Source organism: Littorina saxatilis, linkage group LG11, assembly GCF_037325665.1.
Source record: "Littorina saxatilis isolate snail1 linkage group LG11, US_GU_Lsax_2.0, whole genome shotgun sequence".
Lineage (NCBI taxonomy): Eukaryota > Metazoa > Mollusca > Gastropoda > Littorinimorpha > Littorinidae > Littorina > Littorina saxatilis.
Genome location: NC_090255.1, coordinates 29,908,843 through 29,922,817, shown reverse-complemented (window position 1 = coordinate 29,922,817; position 13,975 = coordinate 29,908,843). Strand labels below are relative to the sequence as shown.

The window sequence follows — 13,975 nt, the reverse complement described above, 5'->3', positions numbered from 1 at the left end:
TGTCACGCAATGCTCCTTGATAGAAGGGAGGATGTGAATTTATGAGTTCAAAGTCAAGTGGAATACAAAATTTGTTTCCAAAAGCAACATTGACAGCGTTATCTTTTTTGTTGTCAGCTTTATCTCCGGCTCCTATTCTAACTTTTATCCCATTGTCTGACTGAATCCCTTGAAACACTCTGTTTTTCTTTTCATTGTCAGTCAACCAATTATCTGCATAAACTAAAAATACATCTGCATTATTCAATGACATCACTTCCCGCCCTTCCAGTTTGACAGTAATCTTCCTCACAATTGCTCTTCCTACATTATAAGCCAAAGTCCTATTTGCATCTGAGCCAGATTCTAATTCTAATTTGAATGATAGTCTTACAGTGCCTGGTACAATAACATCGTTCTTACCTAGATTAGGAAACCTAACAGTAAGTATTTCATTCTGATCAATAGTAGAAGGATTATTTGTAACTATAACTGTTTGCCTTATTCCTTTTACCCCGAGAGGTTCTTTCAGCCTTCTGTAAGGATCAAGAACAGAACCGAACGATTGTGCCATCTTTTTTTATTTTCAAAATAAAAAATAAGTTACAAATGGCAGAAGGTGGATTTGAAGATTTATTTGAGCCAGCGGACGACATGAGCGAAGCAATCCCTTTGGTTCCCTACCATCATTCACTGCATTATGAGGTGGCACGACATGAACTTCTGGAAGGTAAAGTTAGAGATTTCTACAAAAGTTTAGGAGAAGAACCTGATGTTTTAGATCCAAACCAGTTCAAAATGGAAGCAAATCATTTATATACAACTAGCGATAAAGGAGAAAAAGTCCAACTTACATATAAATCTAATCCTGCTAAGTTTCTATCAAAAGTTTCACTAAAACAAAAACTTACTGCTAATCGACTTAGGCAATTAGATATTGTGCCTAGCACACGGTCATCACCTTCCCATGTTGTTTCCTTACTTCAACAAGCAGAACTAGGACTACCAACTGCTACTCAAATAGAATCTGTTCCATTGCAAGATCTTAATAAACTTGCAGATGAGGCTGATCAACTTATACAAGAGATAGAGACTTCTTTTTCTGAGGAAACTTCACTGAAGACTCCACATGAACTATTACCTATGAGAGAAATAGAAGCCCTTAATCAATCACTACAAACCATCAGAGGTGAAATAGCAAATAATCTGTCAAAACTAGGTCAGCTGGATGAAGATATAAACAAAGAGAAACAAAAACTTGCTGATGCTGATGATTTGAACCTAGAACAAGAAGTAAAAAACAGAATTTCTAAGCGTTTAAAAGATTTGCAGGAGGAGAAAGCCATAAGGTTAGAAGTTCTAAGTAACAATAGAGAACAACTGAGAACACAGGTCAGCAGAATAAAAAATACAATTCAAAGAATCCTTTACGAAGACACAACTCTTGCTGAAAGAATTAGAACGCTTTTCAGAGAGCAGGGAATCACAATAGCTAGTATACTAACTGCGTTAGGATTTGCAATAAGCACATTAGTGTTAACATTCACAGGTGGCACTGTCACACCTCCACCTCCACCTTCACCTTCACCTCCATCTGATCCGGGATGGGTAAAGAAACAACTCAAACACATTGCAGAACTATTAAAGAAACTAGCAGCAAAAGCTTTGGATGCACTTCCAGGAATCATTGGTTCAATTGTTAGCTGGCTGTTATCTTTTGCAGGTAAAGTTGTTGGTTTCATGGCTGAACATCTCTGGACTCTAATAGTTTTAATTGCAGGTGTTCTGCTAACGAGAATAAAGCAAAAGTAAGCCTACACCCACTCCACCAATTACTAGAGCAGTTTTCTGCGATTCATGATCATCACTAATACTAACAGCTTGATCATCACTAGTGACAGAATGATCTTCACCTGCAGCGTGATCTTCACTTGTCACGCTTTGTTTCTGTTCATTGTGATATGGCTGTAACATCGTTCTGATTTCTGAATTCAGTTCTTCACCCTTTCCAAGCGGCTGGGTGTCACTAGCAATAATGATTTCATTGTTATAATTTGTTATTGTTCCAATCTGCAGCTGGAGATCAGAAGGTAACATGTAAAGGCCGTTACCAACAGCAAAGTCAACTTTTGATCTTGCATAACGGAGAGAGTCTTGATACCTTTTGATGCTGGAAGGCAGATCAACTGCAGAGTTTATGACATCTTCTAAATTTGATAACAACTGTTTCTGTGCACCAAACCCTGTGCTTGTTCTCATTATGTTTGATCGTGTCTGTGCCTGCGAGCCTAGCAAGCACCACGTATATGTTCGGATAGATTCATTGATCCTTTCAACACCTGATCCAGTGAAACCTTTGCCGGTGTCTAATATAAAAGTAGTCCATGCATTGTGGTGCTGTTGTTCTATTGATCCTAACTGTACCTGCACATTTGAAGAAAAAGATGTATGACCTGGCCAGTAATCAAAATTATACCTCCTGTGGACACCCCATAAATATAGTGTTCCCATGCCATGGTTTTTGTCTTGCTTTTGCCTAAAGTCGGTCTTAAAATCTATATTAAATTCATTGCAGAGACGCTCATACACTTTCATGTTTATCCTATTGTTGAATGGGTTCCAGCTCTTTTCATGCGGCATTGGTGCCTGAAGTTCAGACAAGATTCTCCTGCACTGATAGTAAACGTGAAATGTGTACACACACTTTGTCAGTAAGTTTGAATTATTCATGTGGTCTGCATAGGACACTCCACATCCTGTGGTTGCACAGAATATTGCAAAGTTTAACTGATTCTGATAGAACTGAATTGGGTGAGAGTTCCACATCTTTGGAACACTATCATTTTTGATTGGGGGATTTAGGTAAGAATGGAATGGGTCAGGCACTTTAACGCGAATGGATTCTGTTTCTGTTACAGCAAAGTCCAACTCATGGAAAGAAATAGTCTTTGGATTGTAATATGGTCCAGTTTTGTATTTAACGTCTTTGTTGAATTTATACTGAATCATTTTTGTTGTTGAATAAAAAATGTTTATCACACTAACAAATGTGAAGACTAGTGTGCCAGTTAAACTTGCAAACCCTATCAACAATCAAAATGGAGGAATGAAAGTTGCACTGCATGAAATTATGTACAAGGTTACTTGGTATAATATCAGTAAAAAAAAAGGCTAACAACTGGGTTAGAATTAATGGTAAAACACATTCTGTAGAAGATGGTTACTATGACTTCTGCACTTTAGAGAAAGAATTGTTTGCTCCAGTAGGTATTACAGCGAGTTTAAATCATGCAAGTCTCATTGCTACTCTTACTATGCCCAAAACTAGAGAAGTAAACGTTGAGTTTCCAACCAAACTCCTTGATATGCTTGGAATTACAAAAATATACAAGGGAACACGTCCCATTGACATGGATGTTAACAGTGTACTGTTTGTTCACATGAGAGAGCTTAACACATCCTATAATCTGTTTAATGATCAGCGTTCTGATCTGCTTAGGATTCTTCCACCGAGTGATGCCTCTTTTTGTAAAATGCACGTGCCAACATTTAAGACACTTCAGTTCAAGGACTTGGAGGAAGGGTGTCATGAATTCCTACACATTGATCTGAAAAATCAAAGTGGACAACCAGTTGATTGTTTGTTTAACATTACATTGGAAATAGTTCCATAAAATATTGAGTATTAAAATGTCGAGTGGACCTACAATAGCTTATCCTGTTGCATGTTCAACTATAGAGTTGAAAGATTTAGCAGACGCTATCGACTTTGAGAGCAATGCTGAAGTTGGTGCAGTGTATGCATTCGAGTTTACAGACACTGGTCATTACAAGAGAAAGGAAATCGACGATGAAAAGAAACCAAGATTTCTCAAACTAGGTCAAATCCGTGATGTTAATGTACCTGATCCAATTGTCGATGACATATACTACATGTGGAAACATCAGAATAAAAAATGGGTGCTTAGTCCTGTTATGAAAAAGATTGACTGGGAAATGAAGTTTGAATTTGTGAGTCCATACACTCTTGTTGGAAAAGACGACACATTCCGTAAGTCAATCAATGCTAAACCACTAATTGTTAGCCTTGTTCCTGCGTTTAACAGCAGGGGAGAAGTTGCAGTTAAACCTTTCCATAAGAACAACTATCTCATTCACAGAAAACAAAGTGTTGAAAAGGACGCTGACACCATTGTCGATTTTATACCCAAGCTTCCAATAGGGCAGAATGCAACTATGATATTTGATATAGTTGTCAGGAAAAGGGAAGAAACCACAAACACTGTTCTAATGAGAGGAATAAATCTCAACTGGAGACCATTAAATGTTGAAGAAGTCAGAGTATTTATTGCTGTTCAAAAGGATTCTAACACAATAAAAAAACAGACGTCAAACCAAAATGTTGTTGTTAACGCAGATATAAATAATTTAACAGAAATAAGAAGTATTAATCTTACTTATCTTGATTTGATTGCTTTCTACTATACAGATAAGGTGTTAAGCAATGAACAGCTTCAAAGCTTAGCAGAAACACTGGCCAGTGAGAATTAAGATAAATATTTTATATTTTGCATTAAAAAGATGACTAGCAGTGTGAAGCTTTATCCTAATATTGATGAAAGTGCAGCAGAAAGTCAACAATTCAGACTGGCACACATTAGTAATATACAAAAACAACTAGAAGATGAATTAGAAAAATATTCTCGCGCTAGACGTAAGTACTCAACAACTTACAACAGCCTTTCTAATGCCAGCACTGGTTCTACTATCCTTGCATCAGCTGCAGGTGTAACGGGAACAATTCTGTTAGCTACCGGAGTAGGGACTCCAGTTTCTCTAATCCTAGGCGGTGTCGCAGCAGCAGTTGGTGGTTTATCATTTATAGCATCAGCTATAATGAAAAAAATTGTGAAAAAGCTTGAAAAACACGAATCCATTTCCACTCTTGCATCATCAAAATTGTCTAGCCTAAAACTGTCTATCAGTAAAGCACTTGAAGATTCAAAAGTTTCTGACGAAGAATTCAAACAGATACAAACAGACTTTGATGACTACAAAAGTAAGAAAGCAAGTATTCAAACAAAAACACGAGCTGAATATAACAAGCCAATCGATATAGAAGATCTGAAAAAGCAGTTTTTAAAAAAGGGGATTCAAATAGGACGGGAAGAAAAAGTAAAAATAGAATCACTTGTAAAGAGTTAACTATTCGTTTAGACAGTCACATTGCATGTATCAGATATAATTCTAACAGTGAAAGAACATATGAAGTAAAGTTTGTAAATGAGAGAGCGTATTGAGCTTAAGAATGTTGTATAAGAGAAAGGGAGAATGTACGTTCTGGGTTACTGATTCCGACAGACCCGGCATTGGTTCAAAACAACCTTACTTTACTGTATTTTTTTTGTATGGATTTATGCAGTATTTTTCTGATTTTGTCGCATGTTTCATTTTAGTAAAAGTTTAGTCCAGAAGCCTATTTTGCGTTAATATTTAGGGTCTGTCGGAATCGGTGAGCCAGAACGTACATTCTCCCTTTCTCTCAGGGTGGTCCACATGACCAACAGGTGAGGCAGGGGGGTCAACATGACCAACAGGTGAGGCAGGGGGGTCAACATGACCAACGGGCGAGGCAAGGGGGTCCACATGACCAACAGGTGAGGCAGGGGGGTCAACATGACCAACAGGTGAGGCAGGGGGGTCAACATGACCAACGGGCGAGGCAAGGGGGTCAACATGACCAACAGGTGAGGCAGGGGGGTCAACATGACCAACGGGCGAGGCAAGGGGGTCAACATGACCAACAGGTGAGGCAGGGTGGTCAACATGACCAACAGGTGAGGCAGCGGAGTTCACATGACCAACAGGTGAGGCAGCGGAGTTCACATGACCAACAGGTGAGGCAGGGTGGTCAACATGACCAACAGGTGAGGCAGCGGAGTTCACATGACCAACAGGTGAGGCAGCGGAGTTCACATGACCAACAGGTGAGGCAGGGTGGTCAACATGACCAACAGGTGAGGCAGCGGAGTTCACATGACCAACAGGTGAGGCAGCGGAGTTCACATGACCAACAGGTGAGGCAGCGGAGTTCACATGACCAACAGGTGAGGCAGCGGAGTTCACATGACCAACAGGTGAGGCAGGGGAGTTCACATGACCAACAGGTGAGGCAGCGGAGTTCACATGACCAACAGGTGAGGCAGCGGAGTTCACATGACCAACAGGTGAGGCAGGGTGGTCAACATGACCAACAGGTGAGGCAGCGGAGTTCACATGACCAACAGGTGAGGCAGCGGAGTTCACATGACCAACAGGTGAGGCAGCGGAGTTCACATGACCAACAGGTGAGGCAGGGTGGTCCACATGACCAACAGGTGAGGCAAGGGGGTCAACATGACCAACGGGCGAGGCAAGGGGGTCAACATGACCAACAGGTGAGGCAGGGGGGTCAACATGACCAACAGGCGAGGCAGGGGGGTCAACATGACCAACAGGCAAGGCAGGGGGGTCAACATGACCAACAGGCGAAGCCGGGGAGTCAACATGACCAACAGGCGAGGCAGTGGGGTCAACATGGCCAACAGGCGAGGCAAGGGGGTCAACATGACCAATAGGCGAGGCAGGGGGGTCAACATGGCCAACAGGCAAGGCAAGGGGGTCAACATGACCAACAGCTAGGCGAGGCAGGGTTGTTGTCATATGTTGTTTGGTTATTTTAAGTGCAGATGAACCACACTTTTCTATCCATTGTTTAATTGTTTTGACAATATTATATGATCTTATGTCTAATGTCTTATCTTATGTCTTATACAACATACGGAATTCGCTGATCAAGCCAAACAAGACATATAGGCTTATGCCAATCTTTACGATTCAGAGCCCTTAGAATGAAACAATAATCTCAATCGGTCGGAATTAAATACACCTACCCTAACTGTCGTTTTTCGTTTATCTGCAAAAACTGAGTCTGTTCACTATGACTTAGGCCTTGACTTTCTTTTCTTTATTTATTTGGTGTTTAACGTCGTTTTCAACCATTCAAGGTTATATCGCGACGGTAGGCCTTGACTGTCAATACATTAATCAAAATGGATGTTTTAGAGAAAAAAAATGTTTGGTTTACTATATTTTAACTAAATTAGGTTTAACTGTTTCGTGTCTCCGGTCCCAAGAATAGTTAACAAGTCGCGTAAGGCAAAATTACTACATTTAGTCAAGCTGTGGAACTCACAGAATGAAACTGAACACACTGCATTTTTTCACAATGACCGTAGTCCGCTGCTCCTGCAAAAGGCAGTGAAATTGACGAGCCTGTTTAGCGCGGTAGTGGTTGCGCTGTGCTGCATAGCACGCTTTTCTGTACCGCTCTTCGTTTTAACTTTCTGAGCGTGTTTTTAATCCAAACATATCACATCTATATGCTTTTGGAATCAGGAACCGACAAGGAATAAGATGAAATTGTTTTTAAATCGATTTTGAAAATTTAATTTTAATCATAATTTTTATATTTTTAATTTTCAGAGCTTGTGTTTAACCCCTTCACTGCCCACCCCGTATGTAATACGTTGTCATTTTCGGTTTGTCGTACCCCCATAACCGTATTTCGTACGTGGGATTTGTGTCAACAACATTTCAGGACATTTCTGAAAACTAAATGGGAGGTAACCACTGTCCAAGTACTTGTAGGGGTTCTAAACACAGTTCTTTCCCATAGACCGTTCGGATAAGTTACTACCACGTGTTGAAAACTGTGTTAGAAATGTAGAACCGATCTATAGCATTCACAATGGCGGCCAAAAGTTGGACCTCAACTCTTAGACCTGTTTTCAAGCGATACAGTGATTTATGTTATGTTATGTTATGGATTATGTTTTGTGTGGTTTTACGTGCTGCAATGTGTGTGTGTGTAAGTCCGGTAACTGTAATTTTTGACAAAAATGGTCATTATATAAATTTTTACTATAATATTCACAAACAAAGTCCAATGATCATGTCATCCTATAATAGCCAAGCCAAGGGTATAAGCAAAACACATGCCAAAGATCTAAGAAATATCTCAATAAATGATCGAGCAGTGAACAGATTAGTGAACCTACCGAAGAAAGCGAAATTTTGCCCTGGCACACAGCAATACCAAAATGCTGTTATACTGTGGCAGTGAAGGGGTTAATCCGAATATAACATAATTATATGTTTTTGGAATCCAAACATGATGAAAAATAAAATGAAAGTAATTTTGGATCGTTTTACCAAATAATAATTTTATTTACAATTTTCAGATTTTTAATGACCAAAGTCATTAATTAAGTCTTAAGCCTCCAAGCTGAAATGCAATACCAAAGTCCGGCCTTCGTCGAAGATTGCTTTGCCAAAATTTCAATCAATTTTATTGAAAAATTGGGTGTGACAGTGCCGCCTCAACTTTTACAAAAAGCCGGATATGACGTCGTCAAAGACATTTATTCAACAAGTCGCGTAAGGCGAAAATACAATATTTAGTCAAGTAGCTGTCGAACTCACAGAATGAAACTGAACGCAACGCAACGCAGCAAGACCGTATACTCGTAGCATCGTCACTCCACCGCCCGTGGCAAAGGCAGTGCCCGTGGAATTGACAAGAAGAGCGGGGTATTCGTTGCGCTGAGAAGGATAGCACGCTTTTCTGTACCTCTCTTCGTTTTAACTTTCTGAGCGTGTTTTTAATCCAAACATATCATATCTATATATTTTTGGAATCAGGAACCGACAAGGAATAAGATGAAAGTGTTTTTAAATTGATTTCGAAAAAAAATTTTGATAATAATTTTTATATATTTAATTTTCAGAGCTTGTTTTTAATCCGAATATAACATATTTATATGTTTTTGGAATCAGCAAATGATGGAGAATAAGATAAACGTAAATTTGGATCGTTTTATAAATTGTTTTTTTTTTTTACAGATTTTCAGATTTTTAATGACCAAAGTCATTAATTAATTTTTAAGCCACCAAGCTGAAATGCAATACCGAAGTCCGGGCTTCGTCGAAGATTACTTGACCAAAATTTCAACCAATTTGGTTGAAAAATGAGGGCGTGACAGTGCCGCCTCAACTTTCACGAAAAGCCGGATATGACGTCATCAAAGACATTTATCAAAAAAATGAAAAAAACGTTCGGGGATTTCATACCCAGGAACTCTCATGTCAAATTTCATAAAGATCGGTCCAGTAGTTTAGTCTGAATCGCTCTACACACACACACACACGCACGCACACACGCACGCACACACGCACATACACCACGACCCTCGTTTCGATTCCCCCTCGATGTTAAAATATTTAGTCAAAACTTGACTAAATATAAAAAATGAAAAAAATGTCTGGGGACATCATGCCCAGGAACTCTAATAGAAATGTACATGCCAATCGAAATAGGTGCAACATTTTATCTTGTACACACAAGTGCTCAAAAGAGAGAACAGTCGTTACATTCACAAGCACAACAGTAACGAAAACGTGACCGTTGATAAAACTGTTGGAACAATGCGCACCATTTCATGAATCACACTTTTGAAGTTCCGCCGGGAGTAAATATGAGAACCTTATAGATGTGCTCAATCAGCTATTTTCAAATTGAACAATGTTGAATGTAAACTTCAACATGTTTCCAGACCAAGCTTTCAGAATTTCAGTGATTTTTGCTTTCATCCGTGCAAGCCATGAAATTAATAGCATCAATATAAATTGTTATTTAGATCTATCAAGGCTGTTCCCCCCGCGGGTTAGGGGGAAGAATTTACCCGATGCTCCCCAGCATGTCGTAAGAGGCGACTAACGGATTCTGTTTCTCCTTTTACCCTTGTTAAGTGTTTCTTGTATAGAATATAGTCAATGTTTGTTTTTAGTCAAGCAGTATGTAAGAAATGTTAAGTCCTTTGTACTGGAAACTTGCATTCTCCCAGTAAGGTCATATATTGTACTACGTTGCAAGCCCCTGGAGCAATTTTTTGATTGGTGCTTTTGTGAACAAGAAATAATGAACAAGTGGCTCTATCCGATCTCCCCCTTTCCCCGTCGCGATATAACCTTGAACAGTTGAAAACAACGTTAAACATCAAATAAAGAAAGAATCTATCAAGGCTGTTGTTTACTTGTGATTGCAGAGAAGACTACCCCAAAGACACGGTGATATTGCATCAGATTGGTCGCGGTCCCTTTGCACCAAGCATGACACCTTTTGCGATCAAGTTGGAAACATACCTGCGAATCGCCAAGATACCTTACAAGGTATGTATTGTGGAAATAGATGATGTTCAGAAATAAAAATAAAAAAAATTCTTTTTCTCTTTTTTTTCTTTCTTTTTTTTTCTCTAATTTTTTCTACTGCTCAATACGTTGTGTGGTGACATGTTGGCTTGTTCACGTAGCAGCTGCTGTTTGCCTCACTACTTGGCGCAACTCCTCTACAGCGAATAAAGACCTTGACCTTGAGTTATTTTTGGAATATGTTCCTAAACAAATTAAATACATTGAAACTTCTAGGTTGCAACTTTGAAAACATCCAGAAAAATTGGTTGTAAAATAGAGGGGCCCCCACCCTCATATCAGGGAATTGTCCAGGTAATTTCATTGGAAGGGAAGTAACTGCTTGCTAACACTCTCTTAATTATTTGCTGCAGTAATGTCCCATGAATTTGCCAGAACGCTATTTTTTGTTCTCTTTCAAAATCCTGTTGTTGGTGCCAGACAGCTCATTTCTGGTGAAGCTTTCATAAGCAAAAATGTGTATTGTATTATGCTGTCCTTCTATTGGTGAGTACAGAAGTCCTTTGGTTTTTTAAATTTCTGAACTTTTTCTCACGCAGAACGTACATGACATGAAGAAATCCTCCAAGGGCAAGTACCCCTGGATCTCGTTCAACGGACATAGCGTTGCCGACTCTGCTTTTTGCATTGAGTTCATCAACAAGAAACGCAACGTTGACCTCAGCTCTTGGCTGTCTCCCGAGCAACGGGCAGTGGCCTTGGCCTTCCAGCGATTGGCGGAGGAGGACATATACTGGTGAGCTCATTGCTTGAAGGCATGATACTTTCCATGTAAACCGTTTGGGCCAATTTGGGGCCCGGTAGCTCAGTTGATAGATCACACCAATTTCCTAGAGTGGAACAATGCCACCATCAAGATTTTCTTTATAGCTGCAACAAAGAATGGCCCAAAAGCAATCATATGCAAATGCAGGGGTCCTTCGTACATACAGTAGTGTTTCAGACTATGTTAAACTCACAATACATGTACTTGCTTTGCCTAAAACCTGACCACACATATTTTGTTCTTTTTTACGGGTTTGCATACAATCTGAAAATGACCCACACCAATTTCCTTGAGCAGGACAATGCCAGCATCAAGATTACCTATCGACTTGTGCAATAAAGGGGGACCAATTGGCCCATAGTCTTTTTCTTCCAGGTGCAGTAATTCAATTCAGTACAACAGAAATTGTTCAATGAGTGTTCATATGCGCAGGGTGTCGGTCTGCCAATTGGCCAATAGTCTTTTTCTCCCAGGTTGAACCCTGCATTACAGTGGAACCCCCCTTTTAAGACCCTCCAATTTAAGACTTCCTCCCTTAGGCCCCCCCCCCCCCAAAAAAAAAAAAAGGTGTGGTTAAGGTAACATAGCCCAAAAAAATAGAGTAGGAAGGTAGGCAATCAGTTTTTGAGTCACTTGAGAAAAAGTGACTCTATGTAATCGGTCAGTGTTAGTCTGTCCGGCCGGCCGTCCGGCCGTCCGTAGACACCACCTTAACGTTGGACTTTTCTCGGAAACTATCAAAGCGATCGGGCTCATATTTTGTTTAGTCGTGACCTCCAATGACCTCTACACTTTAACGATGGTTTCGTTGACCTTTGACCTTTTTCAAGGTCACAGGTCAGCGTCAAAGGAAAAATTAGACATTTTATATCTTTTCTCGGAAACTATCAAAGCGATCGGGCTCATATTTTGTTTAGTCGTGACCTCCAATGACCTCTACACTTTAACGATGGTTTCGTTGACCTTTGACCTTTTTCAAGGTCACAGGTCAGCGTCAAAGGAAAAATTAGACATTTTATATCTTTGACAAAGTTCATCGGATGTGATTGAAACTTTGTAGGATTATTCTTTACATCAAAGTATTTACATCTGTAGCCTTTTACGAACGTTATCAGAAAAACAAGGGAGATAACTAGCCTTTTCTGTTCGGCAACACACAACTTAACGTTGGGCTTTTCTCGGAAACTATAAAAGTGACCGGGCTCAAATTTTATGTGAACGTGACTCATTGTGTTGTGAATAGCAATTTCTTCCTGTCCATCTGATGCCTCATATAATATTCAGAACTGCGAAAGTGACTCGATCGAGCGTTTGCTCTTCTTGTTTTATATTTTTTTAAACTTTTTTTCCTAATGTATACAAATTAAACCTACCTGACAGGGAAATAAGTGTGCAGCTATGGATATTCTTTTGAGCAATTTTGAACTGCATGACGACTCGAGCGCTTTCGCTCTCATTGCGTTTTCTACACTCGTTTTCTTGTTTTTATTTTTATTTTTGGTGACAAATGTAATAAAAAGTTATAGGGTCGGCCCCTAAAAATAGGGTAGGTCGGGTTACCGTAACCACACCTTTTTATATTTAGTCAAGTTTTGACTAAATATTTTAACATCGAGGGGGAATCGAAACGAGGGTCGTGGTGTATGTGCGTGTGTGCGTGTGTGTGTGTGTGTGTGTGTGTGTGTGTGTAGAGCGATTCAGACTAAACTACTGGACCGATCTTTATGAAATTTGACATGAGAGTTCCTGGGTATGAAATCCCCGAACGTTTTTTTCATTTTTTTGATAAATGTCTTTGATGACGTCATATCCGGCTTTTCGTGAAAGTTGAGGCGGCACTGTCACGCCCTCATTTTTCAACCAAATTGGTTGAAATTTTGGTCAAGTAATCTTCGACGAAGCCCGGACTTCGGTATTGCATTTCAGCTTGGTGGCTTAAAAATTAATTAATGACTTTGGTCATTAAAAATCTGAAAATTGTAAAAAAAAATAAAAATTTATAAAACGATCCAAATTTACGTTCATCTTATTCTCCATCATTTGCTGATTCCAAAAACATATTAATATGTTATATTCGGATTAAAAACAAGCTCTGAAAATTAAATATATAAAAATTATTATCAAAATTTTTTTTTCGAAATCAATTTAAAAACACTTTCATCTTATTCCTTGTCGGTTCCTGATTCCAAAAATATATAGATATGATATGTTTGGATTAAAAACACGCTCAGAAAGTTAAAACGAAGAGAGGTACAGAAAAGCGTGCTATCCTTCTCAGCGCAACGAATACCCCGCTCTTCTTGTCAATTCCACGGGCACTGCCTTTGCCACGGGCGGTGGAGTGACGATGCTACGAGTATACGGTCTTGCTGCGTTGCGTTGCGTTCAGTTTCATTCTGTGAGTTCGACAGCTACTTGACTAAATATTGTATTTTCGCCTTACGCGACTTGTTTCTTTTTCAGGCCTTATAAGACCCTGTTTTCTCTGACTTTTGTTTTAACCTCTGTAAATTTACATCCATTTTAAGACTCCCTCCATTTTAAGACTCCCTCCATTTTAAGACCTGATTTTCTCAGATTTTTGGAGGTCTTAAAAGGGGGGTTCCACTGTAATACAATTCAATACAAGAGAAATTGTTCAATGAGTGCTGATGTGCGCAGGGTGTTGGTCTGCCAGCGATGGGTCCAGCATCTTGACATGGATCTGGTCGCCAAGGCCTTCCCCAAATGGCGGTTCGCCAGCTTTGGTGTCAAGTATATGCTCTCCCCTGCAATACGTAAAAAGGCGTGGGAACAGGGAATGGGACGGCACAGCTCGGAGGAAGTTGTCCACATTGCACGCAAGGATCTCACCGCATTGAGTGACTACCTCGGTAAGTCGCTGCGACTTTTTTGTTTTCTCAGGGAAAATTTCATTGTAAC

At 39.7% G+C, this 13,975-nt stretch overlaps 1 protein-coding gene across 2 annotated transcripts in view; it reads left to right on the top strand.

Moving 5' to 3' along the window:
• Positions 1-13,975, top strand: part of LOC138980227 (failed axon connections homolog) — a 29,526-nt gene that overhangs the window by 10,449 nt on the left and 5,102 nt on the right. The window contains exons 2-4 of one of the 2 annotated variants that reach the window (XM_070353066.1): positions 10,125-10,248; positions 10,827-11,023; positions 13,715-13,926. In XM_070353066.1, coding sequence (XP_070209167.1) covers positions 10,125-10,248; positions 10,827-11,023; positions 13,715-13,926 — 533 coding nt within the window. The remainder of the gene's footprint in view (positions 1-10,124; positions 10,249-10,826; positions 11,024-13,714; positions 13,927-13,975) is intronic. The other variant, XM_070353067.1, reaches the window with a different exon arrangement.